General features: G+C 40.0%; 1 protein-coding gene across 2 annotated transcripts in view; it reads left to right on the top strand.

Annotated features, from left to right (window-relative positions):
* The window catches only part of DOCK1 (dedicator of cytokinesis 1), a 273286-nt gene that overhangs the window by 221351 nt on the left and 26394 nt on the right, over nt 1-25541 (top strand). For both annotated transcript variants that reach the window (XM_052677007.1, XM_052677006.1), the window contains exons 38-46: nt 929-1048; nt 8485-8574; nt 11047-11151; nt 13362-13503; nt 13678-13756; nt 14228-14312; nt 16159-16245; nt 19820-19996; nt 21008-21091. In XM_052677007.1, coding sequence (XP_052532967.1) covers nt 929-1048; nt 8485-8574; nt 11047-11151; nt 13362-13503; nt 13678-13756; nt 14228-14312; nt 16159-16245; nt 19820-19996; nt 21008-21091 — 969 coding nt within the window. The remainder of the gene's footprint in view (nt 1-928; nt 1049-8484; nt 8575-11046; nt 11152-13361; nt 13504-13677; nt 13757-14227; nt 14313-16158; nt 16246-19819; nt 19997-21007; nt 21092-25541) is intronic.

The following is a 25541-nucleotide window of genomic DNA, read 5'->3' as shown; positions in this document are numbered from 1 at the left end:
ACTTCATTTCTTAAGGCAACAAGCCATATTGGAGCACCTGTCCCTGTCTCTTTTTCAATCTATGAAGTTTCATTTGATTTAATGGAGATGTGTGATTTGATTTGATGGAGTTTTGTGAGTCTCTTAGGTATTAATTTCCTGCTAGCCTCATGAAAATAGATAGCATTGGAGAGGTTGGATATAGTGTTAGTATCCTGTCTGGGGAGAAGGCTCCAGTATTGTCTCATCTGCAGATGGGTCCTAGGGCATGTTGGTGGGAGGAGGGGAGGGAGATGTAGAAGCGATACGAATACTGGAGCCCAGAGGTTTCAGTTGTGTCTTTCCTTTACTGGGCACCAGAATATGGAGGTGCAAGAGAAAGCTATTGGGAATTAGATGGTTTTCTTGGGACTAAGGGAAGACCCATTTAATATCTTTGTCTTGTTTATCTGTTAGGCATTTATCAGACAATCAGCTATTTGCACGCAGGCTGTATGAAGCTGACTGCACTTTTCCACACCTCCAAACGTTCTCAATTCGTTTTAGCTTTTTAATTTCTGTGCCTCCAGTCATTTCCATTTGTGCTGATGTATCTAGGCTCCGGGGCATCTCTCAACATAAACCTGCTAATGTTCATTATGCATCCAGCAGGTTGCACCATCAGCAGGCCAAGGTCAGGCTCATCAAACTCACTGAGGAGAAGAAGCCTCCTAAGAAGCTTCCTTCCAGCTGATATATGTAATTAGCCTCCAATTATAGATACAGCATGGAAATAAATGGTCCTTGTGCCCAGGGAATCAAGTTACACAACCATAATAAAATATTTGCAAGCTGTGATACCACTTCTTTGAATCAAGAATGTGTATTTTATTTAGCCTAAATTTGCTGACACATTTCATAAATTCTGATTTGCCTTCGTTTTTCCACTTTTTCTTTCTGTATGATTTAGTGGTCAGAAGAAGCGTGTGCAGCACATCTTACCCAGCGGGATGGATACCAGGCTGCTACTCAAGGACAGCTGAAAGATCAGCTATATCAAGAAATTATCCATTACTTTGACAAGGGCAAGGTAAAAAGAGGGGAAAAAAAAGTCCAAACATGTTTCTTTGCTTTTCTCTAACTTACTTACAAGTTGAATAGTAAACACTGTTTGCGTCAACTGACCTTCGGGGAGTTTTAAATGTGTGAGTCTTTATATGGAGTGCTTTATGTGAACACCCTGCCAGCACTTGGAAGATAATAATACTAAAAAAGAAAAAAAAGTAGTGAAAAAATCAATGGTACATTTATAACTGCTCTGTTAAAGGTGAATGTATGTTCATATGGTGCCACGGAGAACATGAAAAGGAAGTGATGTGTGTAACTTACAGGACTTGGTTCTTCCAGCAATTGCAACAACTAATGCGATCCTTCAGTTACTCATTTTATCTTAGGCAAAAACACAAGTGTCAGAGTGGATGTGTGGTCTGTACTGTAAGAGGTTGATGGAGAGACAGAGATGTTGTTGCTCCTGCTTTTCCGAGAGGAATTTGAATTTGATGTTGTGAGGTGGGAAGGGATGGGTGTTGGCGTTACCTGTCCACAGAGATGATGGTTTTGGTATGGGAGGCAGGGAGAGATGCAGGGACATATCAGGGCCTGGAAACGGCATGCCTGGAGGGTGTCAATGGAGAGGTAAAATTCTCTTCATCAGGATGTTCCAGAAACATAATCTTGTTCTTTCCTGTAGTGGTTTAACACCAGTAGCGTGTTCGTAGAATCATAGAATGGTTTGGGTTGGGAGAGACCTTTAACACTGTCCAGTTTCAACCCCCTGCTATAGGCAGGGACTTCTTCCTTTAGACCAGGTTGCTCTCAGCTCCATTCAGCCTGGCTTTGAATGCTTCCAGGGAGAGGGCAGCCTGAGTTCTTGTCTCACCACCCTCACAGTAAAGACTTTATTTCTATTATCTAGTCTAAATCCACCCTCTTCCAGTTTAAAACCATTTCCCCTTGTCCTGTTACTACATGCCCTTGTAAAAAAAAAAAATCCCTCCCCAACTTTCCTGTAGGCCCCCTTCATAAAAGGCCACCAAGTTTGTCAGCCACGTTGGTTGCCACCAATCACCTCATCTTTATTTTCCACGTGCCTAGAGTGTTATTTATTTAAAAGCAATGTTTGTTGCTTAAATGTAGTTCAAACAGAAATGTTATTTACTGGGAGAATTAGAGAATTCTCCTACAAGCTCATGTTATTCAAGTAGGCTTTTAGCAGAGTCAGATCAGTGTTTTGAAAGAAACTTTGCTTCAAAGGTCAAATTTTACTTCTTATCTTAATGCAATATTTAGAAATTCTATATTGTGATAGCAGCAGGCTCACAGCTCATGCACATACAATGAGCAGAGCAGCACTGATTTCCACAGCGCACTGTGGAAAGAGATCTTTATCAAATGGAATAACCACTCTTAATTTTTTTCTAGTTTTGCAACCAGAAATGAAAAGAAGTAGAGCTGAAAATTCTGTGTTTACTCCATTTCCTCACAGTTAAGCAGCTGAATCTTCATTACTTTAAAATTTATTGGTGAAGTATAACATTGAAGGGACCACTGTGACCACCTGCTCATATTTCTTTGCATAACTGGGATTCCTGCTTAATTTATTTTGGTGAGCAGAGAATTCATTTTCAAAACACTCTTGCCCGTCTGCAGATCTTTGCTCACTTGTTTTCTGGTCCCCTGAGTCGGTGATAAGGTTTTGTATCATTCAGCAGAAAGGAAAAAAAAATCAATATACAAAGAGAATGTGAAAATCTAACAAGAAGTTTCAAATGGCTGGTTTCTGCAGTAGAATTAAGGTAATGCTCTCAGCCGGGGTGTTCTGACATTAGGATAAATTAACTTCTTGCATTTAACTACGCAGTTTGCAAATTTAGCAGCTACTTTAACTGTGTAATTCTGTGATCAGTAGCACATCTGGAACAGTATTTATGTGTGTTTTTAGAATCATGTACTGATAAGCTAACAATTTCTGCCTCTGCCTGGCAGTTTGCTCTGTGTTGATCCTGTTACTTTGCTTTCTTCTCCCATAAAGTTAACAAGAGGTGTCCACCAACGGCCCTTTTACTCTGGACAACTCTAGAGCTACTTTCAGGCTCTTAAAGAAGCTTGGTAGTTTTGTTTTAAAGCTGTTGTGAGAGCATTCCTCTTCTGCCCCAGCCTGCCAGGCTGCCTTGAGATGTACCCATGGTCAGAGGCATGTAGCACAGCAGGATCTCTCAGAAGGTAACACTTGGTTTTAAAATGCTGGCATTTCTTGGTAAAGGCTGTTGTAGATCAGCCTCTCGACAATCACGATCTCTTAATCAGGGTAATTTCCCCAGAGGAAAGCTCGAGGCACTTTTCAAGTGTAGAACAACTGTGAAGCTTACTCCTTAAGTATTAGCATGCAGGTTGAGGTGTATGTAGAGGAAGGTGTAATTTTATGTATTTGCTATGCAGACAAATACACCACTTCTAGACCAGAAGTGCCTGAGAAGTTTGTAATTTAACAGGACCACATATGAGCATGTGCTGAATGTCACTTGTCTGTGAACAGAATAATAGTGTTCATCACAAGCATCCTTGTTAGGAAATTAGGATTTCCAGGTACAATTTCTGTTCTTTGACACTGTGGCTCTGATTCCTCATCAGTAGTGCTTTTCATTACTCTTCAAGTCCCTCCTTTCCAGAATGAAAAGTTGCTACTTCCAAGTCTTGAGCACATGTATATTTTCCTCTCTCCTGGATTTTTCTGCCTGTACTATGTTGTATGTTGTACTTTCCAGTCTTATCTCCATCTCTCTGGGCCTTTGCCCTTAGAAGTTTCATCTTTGCTCTTATCCCAGCAGTCTAACATGTCCTCTGAACTGCACTTCAGGTGTTTGCTTTTTCTGTGTTTTGTTGAAGTCTGGTAATTTTCAACAAAGCCCTTAATCCAGGGACTTTACTGAAAACTGCTGGAGCGTATCACAGAGAGAAGGGAAAGTAGAGGCAAAAATAAAAGGAAGAAGGAACAAGCTGAAATTTGTGGAGCAATTGGTGTTGGTCAATGCTGATGTGCTTCTAAAGCCAAGAAATTCTCTGGTGTCATTGACAAAGTTATCATCTTGAAGCAGGATTTTGTGGTCTCTGTAGCCAGACAGGAAGCCACAGCATTCCTGCCCTGGCAGTAAGATGTACAAACCACAAGGTGTTCGGAGTTTGCTGGTGGATGCCACAGTCTGTAAATGAGTAAATGTTTCCTGCTGCTCCTTCGTAAAATGAAAGCATTGGTCCTGTCCAAGAAAAAAACAGGTAAATGCACACTCCTCACCTGTTTCATCTCCTTCATCCCTCCCACCTATGAAGCCCACAGGAAAAGGCTTTTACTGTTTTACTGGAGGCACGAAGCACAAGATACTTGAAATGCCCCAGCAAATGGGGTATCTTACACCTCTTGAATGCTATGCTAGCTATAGAGAAATATTGTTTTAATACTATATTTAAAATTTTAAGCTTTCTGATGCTTAATTAATGCTATCTGAAATATAACCAGTGCTGGGAATGTCCCTCATGCCTCACAATATTGCATGATAATATGCTTCTCCAAGACTGTTTTGTTTCTGCTGACTGTTAACTCAGCATGAGCTAAGAAATATCCGAAGATTCTCCTTTGCTGCTGTTGAAGATCCTCAAAAACTAAATTGAATGCTGTAGTTCTCCCTTTGCAACAAGCAATCTGGGCTTCAGAAGTAAATTAAATTGCTTCTTTTTCTCTAAGATCTCCTCCTGAATTCTCAAAGTCCTTCGCATAAAAATTTGCAGCTCATGCCTACATCTTAGTTTAGGCCGTACACATTTTTCTTATTCCTTTAGTATAAAAACCATTTTCCTCCCACTCTCGCAAACCTCTCTCTCTGGTACACTCTGCAGATAAATTGTTTCTTGTGTTAATGAGTTGTATATTGTACAAATCCTGTGTAGCAGCTCCCAGTACGGCTCATTCCTCCAGAAGACCTGCCGTGTCCTGGGCAAACCTGGGAAAACTTCCAACGCAGGAAATCTGTCAGGCAGCAGATGGGGAGTTATTGACCTTCAAGAGTATAGATTTCATCTATCAGAATCCTTTGCCACAGCCATGCAACCCTCACCTGAATAAATCTCCTCCGTACCAAACAGAACATTTTCAGACTATTTCACAGGGTATTTTAAATACGCAGTTCCAACTCCTGCTACGACGTAGAAAGAATTGCTGGATTTAGTTTCATTTTCAGCAGCATTGCAGGTGTTGTAGTCCAGCTGCACAAACAGTGGAGAGAAAAGCCAAGTGTTTAATTGACTCGTGGACCTCTGGAGTTCGGGGCAGTTGACATTTTATAAATTGAGTCTTACAACACAACTCCTTGCCATTCCTTTGGAGGATTGAGCCGGACAATTGGATTTCAGAATAGAGATGCTGGAGCAGAGTGGGGTTTTTAAGAGGCGGGAGCAACAAAAAGTGAGTCCTGTTCTTGCAGGCAGATTCCTTGCCTGGAGAGGTGCCAGATGCTGGCACAAACTGAAGCAGTCTTTTCTCAGAGTTGGGCAGTTTTATCGTGCATCTGCTGTGGAATAGAGAGGGAATCGTTTTGCTTCTTTGCTGTACTTGGAAGTGTTGCATTAGAAATAATGTGACAGAACATGAGTATTGTAACTAGTGAACTAACTTCTGAAGAATGTTTAGAGTAATTCCAGTAATTGAAGTCCGAAACAAACAATGTAATACCTGGTTTTTGTTCCTATTCATCTTCATTTATGCATTAGGAAATGGTTATTAAAATGGAAGGATGCTAGTATTGTGTGGTTTACTGCTTGTATATTAAAAGTAAACTAAGTCTATATATTTAATCTGAGAATTCATTCTTCAGACTCTGACCAGAAGCATTTATAAAGTTCATTTCTAATGTTCGTATTCCCTAACTCAGAAGGGTTTGGTTGGGCTGGAGGAGGTGCCTCCTGGTAAGGGCCATAGAAGCACAGCCCCTGCTCTGGAGAAATTATGGTCTTGATTGACAGGGAAGGGAAATGAATAGGCCAGATGCAATTAATTTGCACTGAATGGCATGCAGTGTCAGTGTCCATGTGCCAGGTGGGCTTTGGATGTGTGGAGCTTGGTCAGCATTCAAAAGAAGAACTGAACGAGGTTGTTTACAGCATTGATGCAAGTCTAAAACTATTTCGATTTCCATTTATTTCAAATCTTGTTCAGCTACAAAGCTGTTAGCCTGAGGTTATCAATATTATGTATTTTCAAGATGGAAAATATGGTAGCAGTGGTTCAGCTTTGGTGAGTGACTGGTTAAGTGTGGGGCATGCAGAGAGCCGAGGCAAGGAGAATAACAGTAACACCATTTTCTGTGAAATGAAAATGTGCAGAAGTAGTTCTGGATGACTGAAGTTAAGAAGATGACAGCAGTCAAAATGAAGAAAGGTTAAATGGTTTTGAAAGGTTTCACTTGCTGACTTATTGAGCAGCCAAATGTTAGTTTAGTTTCTATAAACTGGTAGTGTGTTGCTCCTCTGAGCCAAAATTAAGACAGCTTAGTATGTGAGAACGTGCTTCATGTCTGTAAACACACCTTTACTATTTAGCCCATGTTAATTCTTGTCTAGAGATAAAAATACACTCTGTATCATCATTCTAGATTAGATTAAACACTGCGAGCCTTCCATTTGCAAAAGCTGCGTTTGCAAGGGCGTAAAAACTGCCTTCTGATTCCTTGCAGACATGGGTGCCTCATTATGGTGATTGTAATTAGTGTTCCAATGTGGTTTTGATCTTCAAGGCACTTGACAAGCATTAGTAACTCATGCTCATTCCAGCCCTCTCTCTTAGATAAATAATACAGTGGAACTTGTTGTAGAAATGAGAAAAATCAGAGAAGGGATTAAATATTGTGTGAATTGCCAGAAGTCAATCACCACTCAGTCCCTACTTGCCCAAGGATCCTGTTCCCTCCTAGGAGCAGGGGATTCTTTTGCTCCAGGATTCAAAAGTTCCTTTTCCTTTGCTCAGATATACCAGCGACTGCTTGTGATGTTTCTGGCCTATATTTCTCCCTTACTTTGAGAGCCTGCCATCTTCCATAATTATTTTTCCTGCTAGCACCTACAGCATCCTTTCGATGCTCTCCTTTGGATATTGGTTTAGTGAGAACTATTGTTGATAGGTGGATGGTTGGATTGGATGATGTTATAGGTCTTTTCCAACCTCAGTGTTTCCGTGTTTCTGTGATTCTCCTCTAACATCAACAGCACCTCTTCAGATTGCTTCTTTCCAACCCTTCCCTCCATTAATCTGCTTGGGCAGCTTTTCAGTCCAGCCTTGGGTTTGTAGGATGGGAGCCCTACTTCTGAGAACTTGGCTTTTCTGCAGATGAGCAAGGAGGAAGAGCAAGCTGGTGGCTCCTGCTCCAAGTCCTGCTTCTGTGGCATTGGTGTAGTGGAAGACTTGCTGAATATTCAGCCTGCCTGGTCTCCTAATTGCCACTTCCTGGGAAAAAAATAAAGAATGATGGATCATTGGAAGGTTGGATGCTCTGATTGAAAGTCTTCTCCCTGTAGGGCTGGTGTCTGTGTTGGAACAAGGGAACTATATGTTCTGCCCTTTCGTTCAGTCCTCTTCCATCCTGCTGCCCTGTAGAGTGGCAGCCATCTCTGTATTTCACTGGGGCAAGGAACATGAGGAGAATTAGATGGCGTGGACAGGAGATGTAAATTAAGACGAAGGGTAATATGAGACAAATTGATTTATAACTCGTTCCAACTCTTATTTTCTTAATAAAGTGAGGTCAGCGTGGCCAGCCAAATCTCTGCAGCAGAAACAAATCATCAGGTTTGATGCTAGGTCTCCTGGTGTGCTAATTTAAGCATCTTTCTGGGTTTGAGTGGTTCTTTACATTTAAAGTAGGAAAAAATGAAAAATACACACTTAAAAGCATGTTTGGTGCTCCACTCGTTAAGATTATTGGGTTCTGAAGAGCCGAAGGATATTGTTAAATTACTTTGGGTCAGTTGAGACAGCTGCTGAATTTCATGGTTGAAGAAGAGAAGAACCAAGGGAAATGTAATATTTGTCCAAAGCATTATCTGTAAGATGCCCATCCAGTTTAATATAGATTGTAGATACTGGAGGAGGAGAGAGGTGATGATGAACTATAATCAATTAACGGCATTTATCAGCAGGCCTGGGTTCTGAGTGGCTCTGGCCAAGCCATGTTTACACATTGCTGGGTATCTAGTTGGGCTGGCAACAATCATTTCATTTCTGAAGGAATACAGTTGCTGTACTTGGTTTGCATGGGAGACGTGTGGGTAATGCTGTCACAGCTATGTGGCACATCTGATGCGCAGCGTTTTCAATGCCTTTTGTTGTGTTTTATAAGGATTTATTTTATTCCAGGGTCGTTGTTTAACCAAGGTGTGTAATTTGGTTTTGTTGTTGTTTTGTGGGGTGTTTTTTTCCAACAGATGTGGGAAGAGGCCATTGCCTTGGGTAAAGAGCTTGCAGAACAGTATGAAAATGAAATGTTTGATTACGAACAACTCAGTGAACTGCTGGTAAGTTCTGCAGCGGTTTTTTGTCAGAATGCAATTCTTAAGGTTTTAAAATGGTATTGAAAATCTTTCTTGTGAGAGTCAAATACCGAAATAGATGCCTGCCTTGGCTTTTTTTGGATAAACGTTGAATAACTGGCTACTAATGGCTACTAATTAGCCGAAAGAAAAATGTTGCCATCGGGTTAAGCTGATGTATTTGGAATATAAAAGGAAATTTGGAATTTAAATATAAATGGGAACAGGAAAAAATCGCCTTTCTCGTTCAAGTGTCTTTCCACATTCCCGTTCCTTTTTTTAGGTATGAATAATCCCCAAGCATTCATGTCTAGAGTCAGTTATTTTTGCCCCGACACAACCCATTCATTATGCCTGCACCATTTTTCTCTTGCTCTTCTCCAACAAGATAAATGGCAGCTGTCACTTTCCCTCCCAACTTCTCAGCCATGCTCACAGGAGTCGGTGCTTCTTTCCAGTTACGTTCAGAAAATTCTTGACTGTCAGATTTTTTTAATATGTTTTTTCCTTTGCACCCAGTTTTTATTTTTAATTGTTTCAGCCTTATCCCATTCCATCCTGCCTGGTCATTTACACACTGCTACTTGCGCCGTGTTTCTCAGCTGACACCAGTGCTCAGTTTGAGCCTGGCTGGGAGCCATCCCCCCAGGAGCAACTTCTTGGGGAGGAAGGACTAAAGCCAAGTGCTGCTCTTCTCACTTCTATGATTTCCTCGGTCCTTCACCAGTTCTTCTCTTTTGTGCAGTCCATCATTCTGTCCTCCAGCTCTCCAAGGCTGTGTTTTTTTTTTATCCTTTTTGCACGACCCTCTTCCTGTAGCTTTTTAACTGTTTTTAGTGCCAAGCTGAGTGTATTCATCTGCCTAACAGATCTGGAGAGTGGTTTATGTTGCTTTTTTACTCCAAGTTGTAGAGAATTAAAACAGAAAGCGTTTTTAAGGTGCTTTGAGAGGCAAGAAGAGTTTTCCTCTGCCCACTGCTGACAGTGGGGCTGATTCCAATAGAGAGTATTCTGCATTTCAATATGAAAGGAATCTGGTGGAGATTGCTCCTGAGCTGGATACGACTCTCCTGTGTCAGGTGTGGTCGTTCATCAGTAGGTAACTGCTCTGAGTCCCTCGTTTTTAATTTTCTGTCTCCTTCCTTTATGCTTGCACATGGGAACGTGATCAGCTTTTGTCACGAAGGCAGCTATACTTTATCATGCTTCATCTGTTTTTGGCAGTTTGAATTTGCACTTTGTATGGCGTAGCTAATGGTCAAAAATGCTGCTAGGTGTTTTTTACCATTTCTCTTCCAAAGGAAATATGTCACTGATTGCATAAAGGGATGTAATTACAACAGAGGCAGTGGTAGAAACTGATTATGGTTCATCTGCATATGGAAATGACATTTCCTCCTCTTGTAATAAGGCAAATCCAGAACTGCCCACTGCAAATTTATCTGCTATTTGTTTATCAGACAGGAGAAACTATAGGGAGCATCACAAAAATTAACAAAGACATACATTAGGCATTCATCCCTGGTTAGGCAAGGATGAAAACTCAAGCTCTAGTATGAGTCAGGTCTTGCATATCTCATAGGCTTTTCTTATTGGTGCTGGTGAATAACAGTGAGCCAGTCTTAGGTGGTGGGGGGATGTTCCAAAATAAAAATTAATAAGTTTTTGTTTCTTTCTGTTATCCCTATTGTCTCTTTTGTTTAAGCAATATGAGATATTAGGCTCTAAAACAATTCACAAACGACAAAATAGTTTTGCTACAACTGAACTGAGAAGTGTGTGGCAGATCTGGGTCTTTGTAGTCATCTTGCTATTTACTGTTATCTGTCAAATGGGATCAGTAATAAACCTCTCTGAAAATCAGAATTTGTTCTCTTATGAAAAGTAATAGACTAAAAATAAGTTAATGAACAGATCGTCCAAAGCAGCCCATTTGTTATTATTTCATCATTTGAGATGAAGAAGGATTCCACTTTGAAAACAGATGGCGTCTGACATGCGTGTATTTATTCCAAAAGTTATATTTTCTGCAGTTCTCAACTGCGTGCTTTCCAGTGCAAATAAACAGTTGTAAATATGTAGGGGAACGTGATGAAATGCAACAGCAGAAAAGCCAGAAGTCAGCATCATTGAGAGCCAGCTTTAGCAGCGTGCATTTCTCCATTCCAGGGTTTCAACATTGGCAGTGCTGCAGCCATGAATTCAAGTTGCTGTGCAGATTCATGGCCTTCATCAAAATTTCATTATCAGAAGTGGGATAGTGAGGGTCACCAAGATGAGCTTGAAAACACTGGATACAGAGTTTTGTATCTCAAAATATTACTCTATATCTGTTAAAATAAAAAGTGAAGAAAAGGGCAAGTGAGATTTGTCTTCAATTTAGAGCTACAAATAAGAGATGTACAGGCAATCTGCTTCAAGTTTATGTCATTAAAGTCTCTCGTGTTTATTTTCCAGAGAAAACAAGCACAGTTCTATGAAAACATTGTGAAAGTGATAAGACCAAAACCAGATTATTTTGCTGTTGGATACTATGGCCAGGGATTTCCGACTTTCATAAGGGTAAGTGTGCACCTTCATCCACAGGCAGTAGTCTGATTTGACCGTGTTGTGTTGCAAGTGCATTGCTGTCAGTGTGTTATTTACTATCTGCCTAGCCTCAGTGGTTGTTTCCTAGGTATATAAAACAATCGTCTGCTTTTTATTTCCTATTTCCAATATGGAATGGTTGCATTTTAGTAGACAAACTTTTTCTTCCAAAATACCCAATACTTTATACTTCTCAAGTGTTCATATCACTAGAAATGTAGATATACTTACCCTAATCTGTAAATCAGGATAGGAATCAGCATCATCAGAGACAGAGAAATGTTTGCTGGACAGGAACAACAGAGACCCAACCGTATGTGGTTGTGTTTTCATGTGAGTTCACTTTACAGCACAGTCTTGGAAATGAGTATCAAAAATGTGTTTGATACCTTAAATGCAGTCTTTTCTCATGAATTTTCACAATCTTTGCCAGTTTAAAGCATGTATCACTTAGACTTGCTTTACCATCATCAGCTAATAACATTCCTTTTTTGTTTTTCTTTCTACTGACACCAGAATTGCTACAGAGTTGAACTGGTGGTTGAGTAAGGATGGGGAGTTAACACCTCTGAATTTCATCTCTGCAATGAATCTCAGGACTCTGCCATTTTTCAGTCTATGACATGGAAATAACACATTGTCTTTTTATCTACTCTTCTGCTCACATCTTTCTTTAAAAATGAGGATTTGGGGCTTGGAAAGAGTCTCTCTCCAAACCTCTGTGGAAGAGTTCCAGTAGATTAAGACCTTTCAAGAAACAGAAGATTTCTTATGTTCCAGGATAGACTCAGAGATGTTGTCTTAGGCCAGGGCTAGCAGCAGGTTTCCTGCTGTGTGAGAGAGGAGTTCCTGGCTGTGGCTATATTAGCTCCAGGTTAACTCACTCCAACAATGGAAGTTGTTTCTTGCATCATCTCATGAAGCTGAAAATGCCTGTGGTTTTTCATATGCCCAGATTTGCTGTAATGCAGGTGCACTTTACCACTGATAGACGCTGTGAAGTGCAACAAATTCTCAGCTGAGCTGCCCAGGTGAAGGCCGTATTGTGCAGCACCCATTGTGTGCAGACTGTCAGGCAAAAAAGCTGGGAGCTGAGCTCGGTTGGGAGCCCACTGCCTGGTCTCCAAAACACTGTTGGACAGCCCTTACCAAAGGGACTCTGGGGCCCAGGGAAGTGGCAGGGTCAGCAGCTCCCAGAGCTGCCCTGCAGCATATGAAGTGCAGTTCTGCAAACTGACACAACCATATGTCAGGAACAGATGCAAATGCATGATGCTGTGCAAGCTGATGTGGGTTTGGGATCAAAAGGCTGATGCTAAAGAGATGTGATGTGAAAAAAACAAGAATGATTGTGGTGCTGGAAGTACACGTAATGTACATGTAATGTACATATAATGTATTTTATCAAGTGTCAGAGAAGAAAAATATGATGTGTTAGGCAGCAAAAACATTAATAAGAATTTTTAAAATGTTTGTTAATGATCTCTTATGTTTTACCATGCAAGGAGCATTTATTCCCTTATAATATTCCTGTAGGGAAGGCTTGCATTAACAGGAATCTCCGAAGTGATGAACACACAATAAAGAGCTGGATAACTTTGCAAAGGAACCCAGTGCCACCAGTGAAATTTTGTGTGTCCTGTGCAGTTGCTCACAGCGATGCATGATCACTGGTAGCACCCACAGTCTTCTTGACAGAGTCATTTACTGCTAAAATGGCATTCTTTTGTCTCTGTGCTTTCCTCTGCCATTCTTGCTTGCTGACATTAATACCCTTTAGTAAATGTACTCATGGGAAAAGCCTAGTTCAGTTATTTACGTCCATTCCACCATTAACTATGGAAGGTGGATGAGAAGGATGACAGAGGGAGGTTTTGGATTTGATGGACGTTATTTGTCTTAATAAGTTTTCAGGGTGTGTCTGTTGTATAGCTCCTTGAAATCATGTGTTTGTACATTGTCCATTGTACATAAACCTAAAAATAAGCCTGTGCTTGGGGATCTGAATACCAAGACAGAGTTATGGAGAGACACCTGTGCTTTCTTGAGTGGATGTAAAATATTTGTAATCTATTGATTACACCCCAGTGTTAAAGCGTCTCTCTGGCCATCATTGGAGTCAACGCTTCTGAGATCCCAGTTCATTACTGGTATGGGGACTTCACCTCTCTATTTGTTTCCAGAACAAAGTCTTCATTTACCGGGGAAAAGAGTACGAGCGGCGCGAGGACTTCGAAGCCAGGCTGTTAACGCAGTTTCCCAATGCAGAGAAAATGAAGACAACGTCTCCACCGGGTGACGAGATCAAAAACTCCTCTGGCCAGTGTATCCTTGGATTGCAGGGCAGAGAGTGCAGAGAGGTGTTTGCTGGCAGCAAGCTGCTGCACTTTTGCCTTCGTTGGTGCACCGTGTTAATCTTGTTCGTTCACCGTGTTCCTGTTGAACTACCTGTGCTGCAGATTGGAGATTGTCTTTTCAGTTCTTAACCCGTGCTTTCAGATATCCAGTGCTTTACTGTGAAGCCAAAGCTTGATTTGCCACCCAAATTCCACAAGCCGGTGTCAGAACAAATCGTGAGGTGAGTTTTGATGGTTTTGCCAAGTTAATCAGTCTTCTTTCTTAGCACTAAGACTTGTTTTCAAGCACTGGAATAGGCTCCCCAGGGAGGTGGTTGAGTCACCATCCCTGGATGTGTTTAAAAACCATTTGGATGTGGTGCTCAGGGACGTGATTTACCAGAGGGTTGTTAGTTAGGGTAGTATGGCGAGTTTGCGGTTGGACTTGATGGTTTTTGAGGTCTTTTCCAACCTGAGCAACTCTATGATTCTTCTGGTTGTATTTTGAACATATACAGAGCCAAGGAGTGTAGGGATACAAGCACATTTCATTGATATTCTTCATATTAGGTCAGATTCTGTCAAACTCACAGGATAACAGTGATATACCATAAATATTTGATACTTACACATAAGCTTTTTTCTAGTAGTGTTAAGCAGCAAATCCTAAACAGATACCAACTGATTTTGATTGTGCTCTTCCCCTTTTTCAGCTTCTATAGAGTGAATGAAGTCCAGCGGTTTGAGTACTCACGGCCCGTTCGAAAGGGAGAGAAAAACCCAGACAACGAATTTGCGGTAAAAGAAAAACCTAATTTGAGCATTTTTCTTGTTTATTCCCCTGCATTTTGATAATCTGAAGTATTTGTTGTGATTCGTTTACTTGACCATATATTGAGAGCTCAAATTTGATTATTTTTCATAGAAGTTCAATTCGTAAAAAAGCATCTCGTTTTATACCAGCAGAAAAAAATAGACAGAGTTGTGTTTAGTTTGTTACGAAGACAGGTTGAGGGAGCTGGGTTGGTCAGCCTGGAGAAAAGAAGACTGTGGGGTGACTTCATTGCAGACTTCAGTGCCAAAAGGGAGCCTACAAACAGGAGGGGAGTCAACTCTTTGAAAGGTCAGATAACAGCAGGACAAGGGGAAATGGTTTGAAGTTGAAAGAGGGAGGATTTAGGTTGGATGTCAGGGGGAAGGTCTTTACAATGAGAGTGGTGAGGTGCTGGAACAGCTGCCCAGAGAGTCTGTGATGCCCCATCCATCCCTGGAGGTGTTCAAAGCCAGGTTGGATGGGGCCCTGGGCTGCCTGGGCTGCTATGAAATGAGGAGGTTGGTGGCCCTGCATGTGGCAGGGGGTTGGAGATAGATAATCGTTGAGGTTCCTTCCAACCCAAGCCATTCTGTGATTCTGTGATACGATATGATTGTTAAAAACTAGTTTGAGACAGAAATTTAACACTGTTACAGCTGAAAAAAATAGCTATATCTTGCCACAGCGTACCGTGCTACGAAAATCCTTCTGGGGCATCTTCTGAAAACAATTTTTTTGCAGCAGGGCAATTTTTTTTTTTTAAAGAAAACCATATGTTTCAGCTAATGGTCAATAAAACTCCCTTTGAGCACAGCTTATATTCATCACAATGTTTAGAACAGGCTACATCAATTTGATTGTCCATTTTTATGGTCACCAATTTATTCACAGTACCAGTAGGTGTAGTTAGTAGTGAAGTAGCAGTAGCAGAATTTAAGAAATGATGCATTAACTTATTATTTTAAGGAAAGAACTTGGTTCTCTTTAAGTTGCAGGCTCTAATGTAATCCTTTCATTAATAAATGCCAAGCACTTGGTTTCCTACAGACTGAGCATTCATCGAGAGACTTCTTCAGTGTCCCTGGCCTCTTTCACTGGCTTTTCTTTCAAAAATCATTAATTTGGTAACCTAAGTGGATTTAGCTGAGTCAGAAACCCTCTTTTTATGGAACTGTGATGCCAGACCTCAGTTCCACTGCTTACAATATGAGTATACATAAAAAATCAAGTATATTGAACTCACTTTGAAAGCTCTTCTGTTAATGGAAGATGGAGTAAATAGTTCAGATTTTTAAGAAGCCCCATAATAAATAAGAGGAACTACCACTTTTTCCAGTTGTAACAAATCAGATCAAGAGGTGTTTTGGTCAGCTCCAAGGTCAGGCCCAGGTGCCCAGGGCTTTACCCTGGTGGCTCCTGAAAGCCTCCAGGACGGAGAGGACACAGCCTTTGTGGGGATGCTGTCTCTCTGCTGCACTTTCCTCACATCCAAGTGATGTGGTTTGGTGAAGGATGGTCCATGAAAGCCCCAGAAGGTACGTAGGAGAACGTCACTTTGGTCAAACATCTGTGTCTTCCAACACAGTGCTCCCCTGTTGGAAGGAGAGCATTCTTTTCTCTCATGAAAGTATATCAGTGTCACTGTGCCAAAGTGACCACAGGTTTAAATCATCACTTTTCCATCTCCCCACACAGATTCTATCTGAAATTTCCCTCTGGCTTTGTAATGTCTGTCAGATTGCAGGTCTTTTGCCTGATGATAATGTTGTAAGTCTTTCTTAAGAGAACAGCTCTCAATCTGGTAACGTGATGTGTACGTTTTCTTTGCAGAATATGTGGATCGAGAGAACCATCTATGTGACAGCATACAAATTACCAGGGATTCTGAGGTGGTTTGAAGTCAAATCAGTTTTCATGGTGAGTTCGGTTTGGTTTTATTGAGGTTACATAAGAGAAGGGGGCTTTTATACAGCCAGGGAGCATTTATATTTGTGTGACTGTGCTTCTGTGAACGAGCAATCAGTGTGACTGTATCTGCTATCCTAAGACAAGGGGAACCTGCTTGCAGAGGATGCTGATTATTGACTAGGGGTGACTAAAGTAATGATTTCCACTCCTGATACAAGGTAGTGCATGCTGAACCTTCCAGACCTTTAGGGCAAGATCTGATAAAGTACTTGAAGTACTTCTATAAAGCATTTCCATCTTTCAGCAGGTGAGCCATTACAGCCTGTGGCTTAAGCCACAGGCCCCAAATGAAGAGGGAACCGAGGTGTTGCAGGGGAACCCTGCTACACAAAGAAACCAGTCTGAATTTTGGAAAAGGGCATTTTGGTATTCTTATTGTGATTGATTCAAAATACGCCATGAATTGAGTTCTTTCTGTGTGTCTGCATTACTTCTGTTCTTAGCATTTGCACTTAAAGATTGTTTTTGTTTCATTTCTGTAGTTGGCTAAAATACACCCTAGCAACCTCACCAAGCAGCTCAAAAATAGGCATTCCTCTGTTCTACCATTTAGACTGTTCAGATAAGACGTATCCATTAAGTGCCTTAAATATTAAATTATTCTTATGCAGCTGTAATTTTTAAGTAGCAATAAAAGCATTGTTACTGCAGTTTTTAATTCTCTCTTGTGAGGCTTATTTTTAAAGGAAAAGAACAATTTGCATATGATTAATTAAAACCTTTTTCATTGCTCCATTGAGGATATGTTGGACAGTTGTATTTAGATGATCAGAAGTAAAGCAGAAAATTACTACGGTATCTATAGTAACAGAATATGAATGTGATGTTTGACAGTCATAAGCATCTGAATAAAACGGGTTGAATTTTTAATAAATTTTGTATTTTCAGTATAATCCTGATAGGGAAGACGGTGTTTGTCTTTGTCCTTGGAAAAAGTGTTGTTCATAGAGGCTGGCAAATCTGATGGAAGTCTCTTTTCCTTATGAGTTAGGAGCAGCCTGATAGCAAGCCTTTTGTGCACATGCACCTTGAACGCTGTGCTTGTCACAGGCATGCACATAAACCCTGTGAGAGCACCTTCTATAAGCTTGCTGTAAGCAAGGATCACATTAGTCACATAGTTGGAAAATGATACCAGAATGGGCCTTAATAATATATGGGAAGACAGCGAGGGATGACTTTTGACCTAGCTCTGGCATAGCTGCTGCAAAATTGGTATTGACTTTCTTCAGGATTCCTGTCAGCTGAAATGCTAGAAGCACAACCACTGAATGTACATGCCTGTAATGCTACATCTGGGTTATGGGTATGAATATTATTGATGTTTTACTAAGTGCAATGAATTAAAGTAGCTTTGCACATTTCATATTGTATTGATCAAACCAGCGTATCTTTGAAGGAAGAGGTGAGATGCTAAGGGGGAACTAAGACATTTATTAAAGGCAATTTGTTGTGTTACACAAACGATGGAAACATGCAGAATTTCCTTTAATCTGTTTGTGGTTGTTTTTTGGTTTTTGGTTTTTTTTAATTACTTCTGAGAACTCGGTACCTAAACTGTTTTTGTTGGCTGCCAACAAGGAATTAATTGTATGCATTCATTGTTCTGTATCTGATTTGGTTTAGCTGGACACAAATAGTTGTAGGGAAAAAAACTGCTGAGGCAGCCACTGAGTGAGAAACTGTACTTTGAATTATATGTAGTTAAAAAGCCTAAACATTATTCTGTGTATTTTTATGTTTTACTTTTAAAGTGTTGCAATGTATGAGTATAGCATTTTTGTTTGCCATGAATAGATTGTGTAGCACACAGAGATAGCAACCTACCTAAGTTCACAAGTATATGTGTATTTTTTAATAAACAGCTCTCAGGAAGGTCCAGTGCACACAGAAGTGGGATGGGAGCTGCAGCTCTGCATTTGAAATGTAAAGGGGAGCAGGGGAAGAAGGCAGGCTGAGAAAGCAAGCCATGATTACTGATACAGAGAAGTTAGAAAAAATGTCAGTCAGCTCAATGAGTGCTAATTTCTGTAGATATTCGAGAGCTTTGAAAGCAATGGTTCATCAACAAATTATTTCCTCGTTGTAAGCCCATTAATAAAAACCACAGAATCCTAAATTTAGCACACGATGTTCCTTCCAAATGAATATGGTCTTCATTTTCCCCATCCAAATGTTGCTGATAGCAGCCTCAGCTTGGAGAGGTGGTCAGCTTCAGCCCGCTCTGGGCCATGGCTGTGCAGAGGCACCCAGCTTGCTGCCCTTCCAGGCAGACCTCTAAAGATGCTAATTACAACACCCTTGGTGTAATCACATGGCAGGTGTAAGAGTAACAAGGAAAGAGATTTGATTATAAGTGCTACTCAGAAACGTGGTTAGCAACTGATAGCCAGGTAGAAGTGCTTCTTTGTTTATGTAGCATTTATGTAAATCAGGCTGTAATCAAATATACACTTGCATTTTCCTCGTAGGCCTCGATTAACCTTCCTTTTCTATTCCTATACACACACATATATATTTTAATGTAAGTAGGCTATGACTTAAGGCTTCCATTAAGGACTGCCTACACTGTGGGTTGCTGCTAATTAGTCATTTTTAGCTCGGTCATGAAATGGGCCTATTTTGGCAACATTTTAAATATTTTAATACTTCTTCTTTCAGTATGAGCAGCTGTCATGCTGAAAGATGCAGTGACCAATAAATAAAAAGATGCATTGACCAATAAATGTTGGAGATCAGTCAATTAAAATCAAGAAAGTTTTGCTCAGTGTAAGAGCTAATTCACCCCATTAAGACATCTGAAGATCTGTCTTCAATGAAGCTATGTGAAAAAGAAAATTTCTTACTCATTATCTAAGATAGGAGGAAGAAAATGAAACGCCGTGGAGAAAAGGCACTGTAGATAGCACAGAAGCCATCTCTTCAACATGTTAAACTTCATTTCCTTGGATACGTACCAAAATAATCACTGCAAAAATACCTTCTTCATTTTTGAGCTTCTTAGGATTACGTTTTTCATCAGAAAATCCACATTAAGTCATCATTTCTTTCTTACTGTTACATTAAGCTGGATTCTTTGTGCTGCTAAAACTCACTGATCCATAATCTGTGATATTCTCCATAATCCTCTGCAAACCTCCCATGATTCTTGTCAGAGCCTTTCTAAATGTTTTGCTCTGTTGTGCTTTGAGATGTAATCTGTACTACAGCAACGAAAGGCATTCAACATTTTTTTGCAGATACCATTTATCAGTTATCTCAGTATCTCCACAGATAGCATTCGGTGCAGTATATAGACACCAAACATTTAAGTGGGGATGTGGTTAGTGGGCATGGAGGATCTTAGTGGCCTTTTCCAGCCTTAATGATTCTGTCAGTGTCTGAAGCCAGCCTTTTTGTTAACTATCTGTTAAAATATCTTTCTGGGAGTGCTTCTGAATGCAATGATTTGATGGACAACCAGCTCCACGGCAGGTTAAAAACTCTGCTCCTTAATTAAAGCATCCTTTTGTTTTTATTTTAGGTTGAAATTAGTCCACTGGAAAATGCAATAGAAACCATGCAGCTAACAAACGATAAGATCAATAACATGATTCAACAGCATTTAAATGATCCAAATCTACCCATTAACCCTCTCTCTATGCTACTGAACGGCATTGTGGATCCTGCAGTCATGGGAGGTTTCACCAACTATGAGAAGGTAACATCAAACTGTGCTGTCCTACAGCAGTTCACCTCTTGGAAGCTCTGCACCTCATCTTTTAGTACTGTGTTTGTGTGTAGAGACACTTTGTGAGCCTCCCCTAACAAATGCTTTGGAGAACATTGCTTAAAACTGTATCTTTGTTAGGATTTTCTGATATTTGTGGATGCATTTTTTGTCCTTTATAAATTTGAAGTGAAGGATGATACGCTTGGCTTCAGGAGTGCTTACATAGGAATGGGGCAGGCAATTGCTTGCTAGAATTACAAAGTGAGATTGGTGGCATTTTCAGTGTGTGCTCTCATGTGCTTGGACATCAGACCTGAAGCAGGAATTTCTGAGTGAACTTCAGTGACCAAATAACTGGCTGCAATTTTCTCCATTGCTTTCAGATGAGTTTTTTAAGGATTAATCAAGTGCTAGAGACTTTCTGAGCTGCTTACCAGTTGCAAATGTATCTAAATAATCTTAACTTCATGTTACAACGTTAGCTTTTAAAGTTGTAGGTGAGAAGATAGGGGAAAGTGTGTAAACCCCATCACTCTCTTGCTCATGTTTTGAACATCAATCATATTTTGCTGGCGTACACAAGCAGCATGTATTTTGTAACATACATGGAGAAAATACATGCTGGTTGGCACGTCAGTGGCTTCATCCATTCCTGTCCTTCTGTAACTGTCATGCATTTCATCAACTAAAAGTTCTTATGTCCTGGGAACTGCAAAGCAGCAGCTTCAGAGCTGTGCCGAGCAGAAGTCCTCTTGGTGCTGCCCATGAGATTTGCTCTTGTCTGCCATGTGCTCATCCACCCGCTTTGCTGATTGTGAAGGATTGATGCACCAATCTTAAAACTTTAATAAATTATGCATGTTTTCCTAGTTTTTCCACTTGTGTTTTTAGCTACTGCTGCTCTTTTGCAGAACTTTTGGGTTGACTCATTTATCTTTGCTGCAGGTGATCTTTCCATGGCTGTAGATGTTGATTCCCTTGTTTTTCTCTCTTGACTAGGCTTTTTTTACTGAAAGATATATGCATGAGCATCCGGAAGATCATGACAAGATTGAAAAACTGAAGGACCTGATAGCTTGGCAGGTAAGGATTCCAAGTCCTGTTGGCCACACGAAGGCAATTTAGTGCCACTGTTGAGAAAATTCAGACATCAAACTATTTACTCTGCTTCTTTGTCATGTAAAACTGACTTAGAGTTTGAGCTGAAGCTCATCTTTTCGGATCTGACATCATTTGTCATTTGACAAACCCACAAGGATCAAATATGATTAACCTCTTTTTTTTTTCCTCTTTTTTTCTTACTTTTTTTTTTAGCCATAACACAGTGAAAATGTCTCATGTTGCTCAAACAAGAAAGATTTTGTAATCACGTTGGTTGCCATTATTAGCAATTAAGCTTTGCATTTTAACTTTCTAAGGCTGATTTTAACAACATTTTGGCAAACATTCAGGTTAAATGTTTAATACTGAGTCCCTCCTCCTGTGCACACGCTTTGTTGCAGCATTTCTTCACATGTTCATTTCTTTCTTCCAAGAAGATGTTTTCTGTTTGTAAATATTTGTAAATATGTACCTGTACATAACATGTACCTGTACATTTTAGCACAGAATATTATATATGAGAATAAAAAAACTGATTTATGTGCAGAATAGTAGAATTAATGTGGACACAGTGGAGTCATCGCTTCATTTGCTGTATAACTTCACATAATACTCAATAATGTGATATGTATAGATAGATATAGATATGATAATATTCATGATTCACTAATGCCACATCATAGAGTGAAATTACCTGATATCTCCTTGGTGGTGTATTAGAGTAGGAATGATTGAAATCTAAGATCACACAGATTAATAATTCTGAACCAGCAGATTTCCAGTTCAATGCCTTAAACAAAGCAGGAACTTCCTTGCATAAAGAACAGCATTTATATGTACTGAAGAATATTTTGCAAGACAAACAGGAAACAATTCCAGTTCTATTCCAAAGTCATATGCTGAACACTTTTCAGAGGTCTCAAGATAATTTTATGATAACAAGAAAAAGTACCAATACGACTGGAACTGTTTTTCCCTTAGAAGAACAAAGTACGTAGTTGCCTTTTTATATTCAATTTTATTTTTCTAATAAAGGCAATAATTTACATTTCTATAGGATTCAGTTTTAAAGGTAACAGAAGCAAAGATAGAGAATTTAAAAAAGAAAAAAAGTTTTAAAAAGGAAAGAAAGAAAGAGGAGAAAACTCCCTCTGAAGGCCAGAAAGCTATCACTGAATAGCAACTCTTTGGGTCTGAAAAAAAAGATATTTATTTATTCATTTTTCTCTGAGCTTTTACAGAAGATTAGATTTGAGGAGCTTTAAGTTCTATAGAGGAAAATAATTTGATCCCAGAAGACTGACTTCATGTCAGCTCTCTCCCTTTGCCTCTGATAGCACTACTTCAAATGAATTCCGGCACAGATTCACTTTGGTGATGTGTGTTCAAATAGCATTACAATTTGAAAATATATATCGAACCTAATCACAGTGCTTTTTTAATTAGACTCTGGTTTTAAGTACATAATATCCCATCAGTGCTCTGAAAAAAAAAAGAGGCAGGAAGATGGAGCAAAGTGATCAGAAGAAACTGTTTTATTTATCTGAACAGGTGCAGTCATTTCTGAGTGGAAGTCAGCACTGAGTCTTGTATACATCCAGTGTATCCTAAGGCTTAAATATATTTCCAACATAATGTCAGTGTTCAGAACACATGATAACTTGATGGCAGCGGGGAGGGGAGCTGGTCTAATGAGCAAGTTGTTATGGAAACATTCCAAACGAAGGCAGTGGTTTGTTTTCATCAATGGCTTGACAGTGATTGAAAGCCAAAATGAGTTTTCATTTTTCAATAATGTTGGTTCTTGGAGTTTTATAATCACACAGAGATTTTCTTTATGCTCTATAAATCAATCTGGGTATATGAAATAGTCTGACAGTTGTATTATCAGCTGACTGTTTAAATTCATTTTTTCTGTCCCTTCCTCTGCCTTTGTCTCAGTTGTGCTTTGCATTTTGTGCACTGTCCTCTTACAATTCCCATAAATTTCAATTACACAGTAATGATTTTAATTAAAATAATTGTTTCTTTCCACTGTGTTTTTATATAAATATCATTACTAAAGCAAAGTCCATTTTTACCCATCTTAGTCCTTTCTCCCTTGAAGAATTAGTTCCCGTGTAACTGTATCATTTCAAGCTGCTTATGTTAATGACATGAATAACTAATGTTGGTCACTTGGCATTTAGCTGCTGTATTTACAGCATAAAAAACCAACGTCATAAAGATTTGATACTCCTTCTACATTGCTAAAAAAATAAAATAAAATGGTAGCATTCACAGCCTGAACTTTGCAAACACACTTTGTGTTTCAAGGCCAGGCTGGATGTGGCTCTGGGCAGCCTGGGCTGCTGGTTGGTGACCCTGCACATAGCAGGGGTTTGGAAGTAGATGAGCATTGTGGTCCTTTTCAACCCAGGCCGTTCTGTGATTGTATTACCGTTTCAGATGGTGAGAGATTTTAAGCTGTTAATTAAAATGCATGTACCTTGTTCATAGTTTTTGACAGCAGATCAAGATTTTAAAGGGAAAAAAAAAAATGAATAAAAAATGAATAAATCGGGGACTAATATTAAGTTGCAGTGCAATTTTCAAATTAACAAATGGGTCCTGGTGGCAGAAATGTGATTTTGAGCTGGTTTCCCCTCTTATTTGCCTCCTTGTTTTCCAGTCCAGTTACTTAATGCGACCTTTGCTGCTTCCTTCCCCTCTCAAAAGCTCAGGTTACCCTCTAGGATGTTATGAAATGAAGCCATAAAAAGTAACGCAGCCCCGCTCACTCCTCAGCAGGAAAATGAATGGACAGGACGAGCAGCATGGCAGCCTGCCTCTGTCTCAGCATCCTGCAGAGGTTCATGCAGCTTTCAAGTTCAGTGACATGTAACAAGATTTCCCTTTGCCAGTGGTTAGAAATGAGGAGGAAGAATTTGGCAGCTAGCAGAGGAAGTTTGCTTCCATTGCAGAGTAACAGCCTCTTTCTTCTCAGTGCCTTTCAGCCTCCATGCCAAGGCTTGTGAAGGGTTGTGGTGGGTTGTGTTTGAGTGAGGGTAGGATGGTTAGGTTGTGGTTGGACTCGATGGTCTTTAAAGTCTTTTCCAACTTGAGCAATTCAGTGATTCTGAGCACTTGGTGCCTCCCTGTGCCCATTCCCTGTGCAGCGCTTGTGTTCCTCAGCCTGCTGTACACCAGAGGTGCAGCCCTGCTTACCACCCTCACTCTGGCTGCACCCACAGGTTTTATCTTGGTTGGGCCTTTCCCCTGCCAAAAACCACATCCTCTGCTTCGTATCCCTTCATTTTTTAAATCAGAGATGCCTGTTCCCTAGGACAGGCTCATTAATGCTCGTAAGAATCAGCTCTGAGCCGGAGCCTCGCACCCCGTCTGGACTTCATCTTGGCCATTTGATTTTCTAAACCAGACCCCATTCAAAAAGCCAGTGGGTTCCCTTAAATAAATGCACAACGTGACCACTTACCCTCTCAAAACAGCAGGGTCAGAATGGGGCCTGGTGACGCTGAACGACTTGAAATTCATTTACTTATTTTGAGCAGAGAAGTTTTCCAGGTTGTAACTTAAATTCTATGGAGTGACTTTCCATGCAGCTACCAATAAAAGTAGCTGCAGTGAAAAGTGCTGTCAGTGTTGGGACTTCTCTTGGGTGTATTCTAGGAAAAGGAATGGTGTCCATTTAAGTGGTGCCCAAGCAGAGAGCCATCTTGGTGACGTTTCTTGAGTTTGTTCATCTGTAGTTTGTCTGTCTTTATTATTCTCCTTACTGATAAAGCTATTTGTTCTGATTGCTGCTCAGTCTTACGAGAAAAGTCTGTTATTAATCAGTATCATGATTTAATTATGAATTATTAAGAAGCAGCCTCTTAGCTTGGTTGCTGCAGAGGATACCTAAGTCAGAGTCAGAGCACTGTGTGGGCTGGAGCGGACCTGGAAGAGGAAATATTTTTCATAAGCTGCAGATAGAGAACTCTAATGGTATATCTGGATTGCTGTGGGAATGAAGATGTCTCTCTTAAAACATTTTAAAAGGTCAGCTACACCTCCGCACTATGAACTAATTATATAAACCTGTGTTGGCATGGGTATTTTGTGACAGAAGTCTTGCATATAAATGATTATTTTCAGTTACAAAAAAAGTCTGATTTAATTTTTCCTCTCCTGTTTTGTTCCCAAAGAAAATCAAATATGTTTTTTTCTAAGGGGAAACGTAGCTTTCAGTATATAAAACTATATAATTTATTAATAAATATTACTCTGCAATATATACTTGTCCAGGGATGCTGCTCGTTTGCAGCTTTAGAAGAGCATTTACTAAAGAAAGCACACAAATATTTTTTCCTTCAAGGTTTTATATTCTTTGAACCTGGGAAAGGAGGGGTTTTAATAACCCAGTGTGCAAGTCGTCATTCATCAGTTTGCC

The sequence above is a fragment of the Tympanuchus pallidicinctus genome, unplaced genomic scaffold (assembly GCF_026119805.1).
Source record: "Tympanuchus pallidicinctus isolate F22 unplaced genomic scaffold, pur_lepc_1.0 scaffold16, whole genome shotgun sequence".
Taxonomy (NCBI): Eukaryota; Metazoa; Chordata; class Aves; order Galliformes; family Phasianidae; genus Tympanuchus; species Tympanuchus pallidicinctus.
The sequence above is the reverse complement of the archived record's forward strand: the minus strand, read 5'-3'. Positions and strand labels throughout refer to the sequence as shown.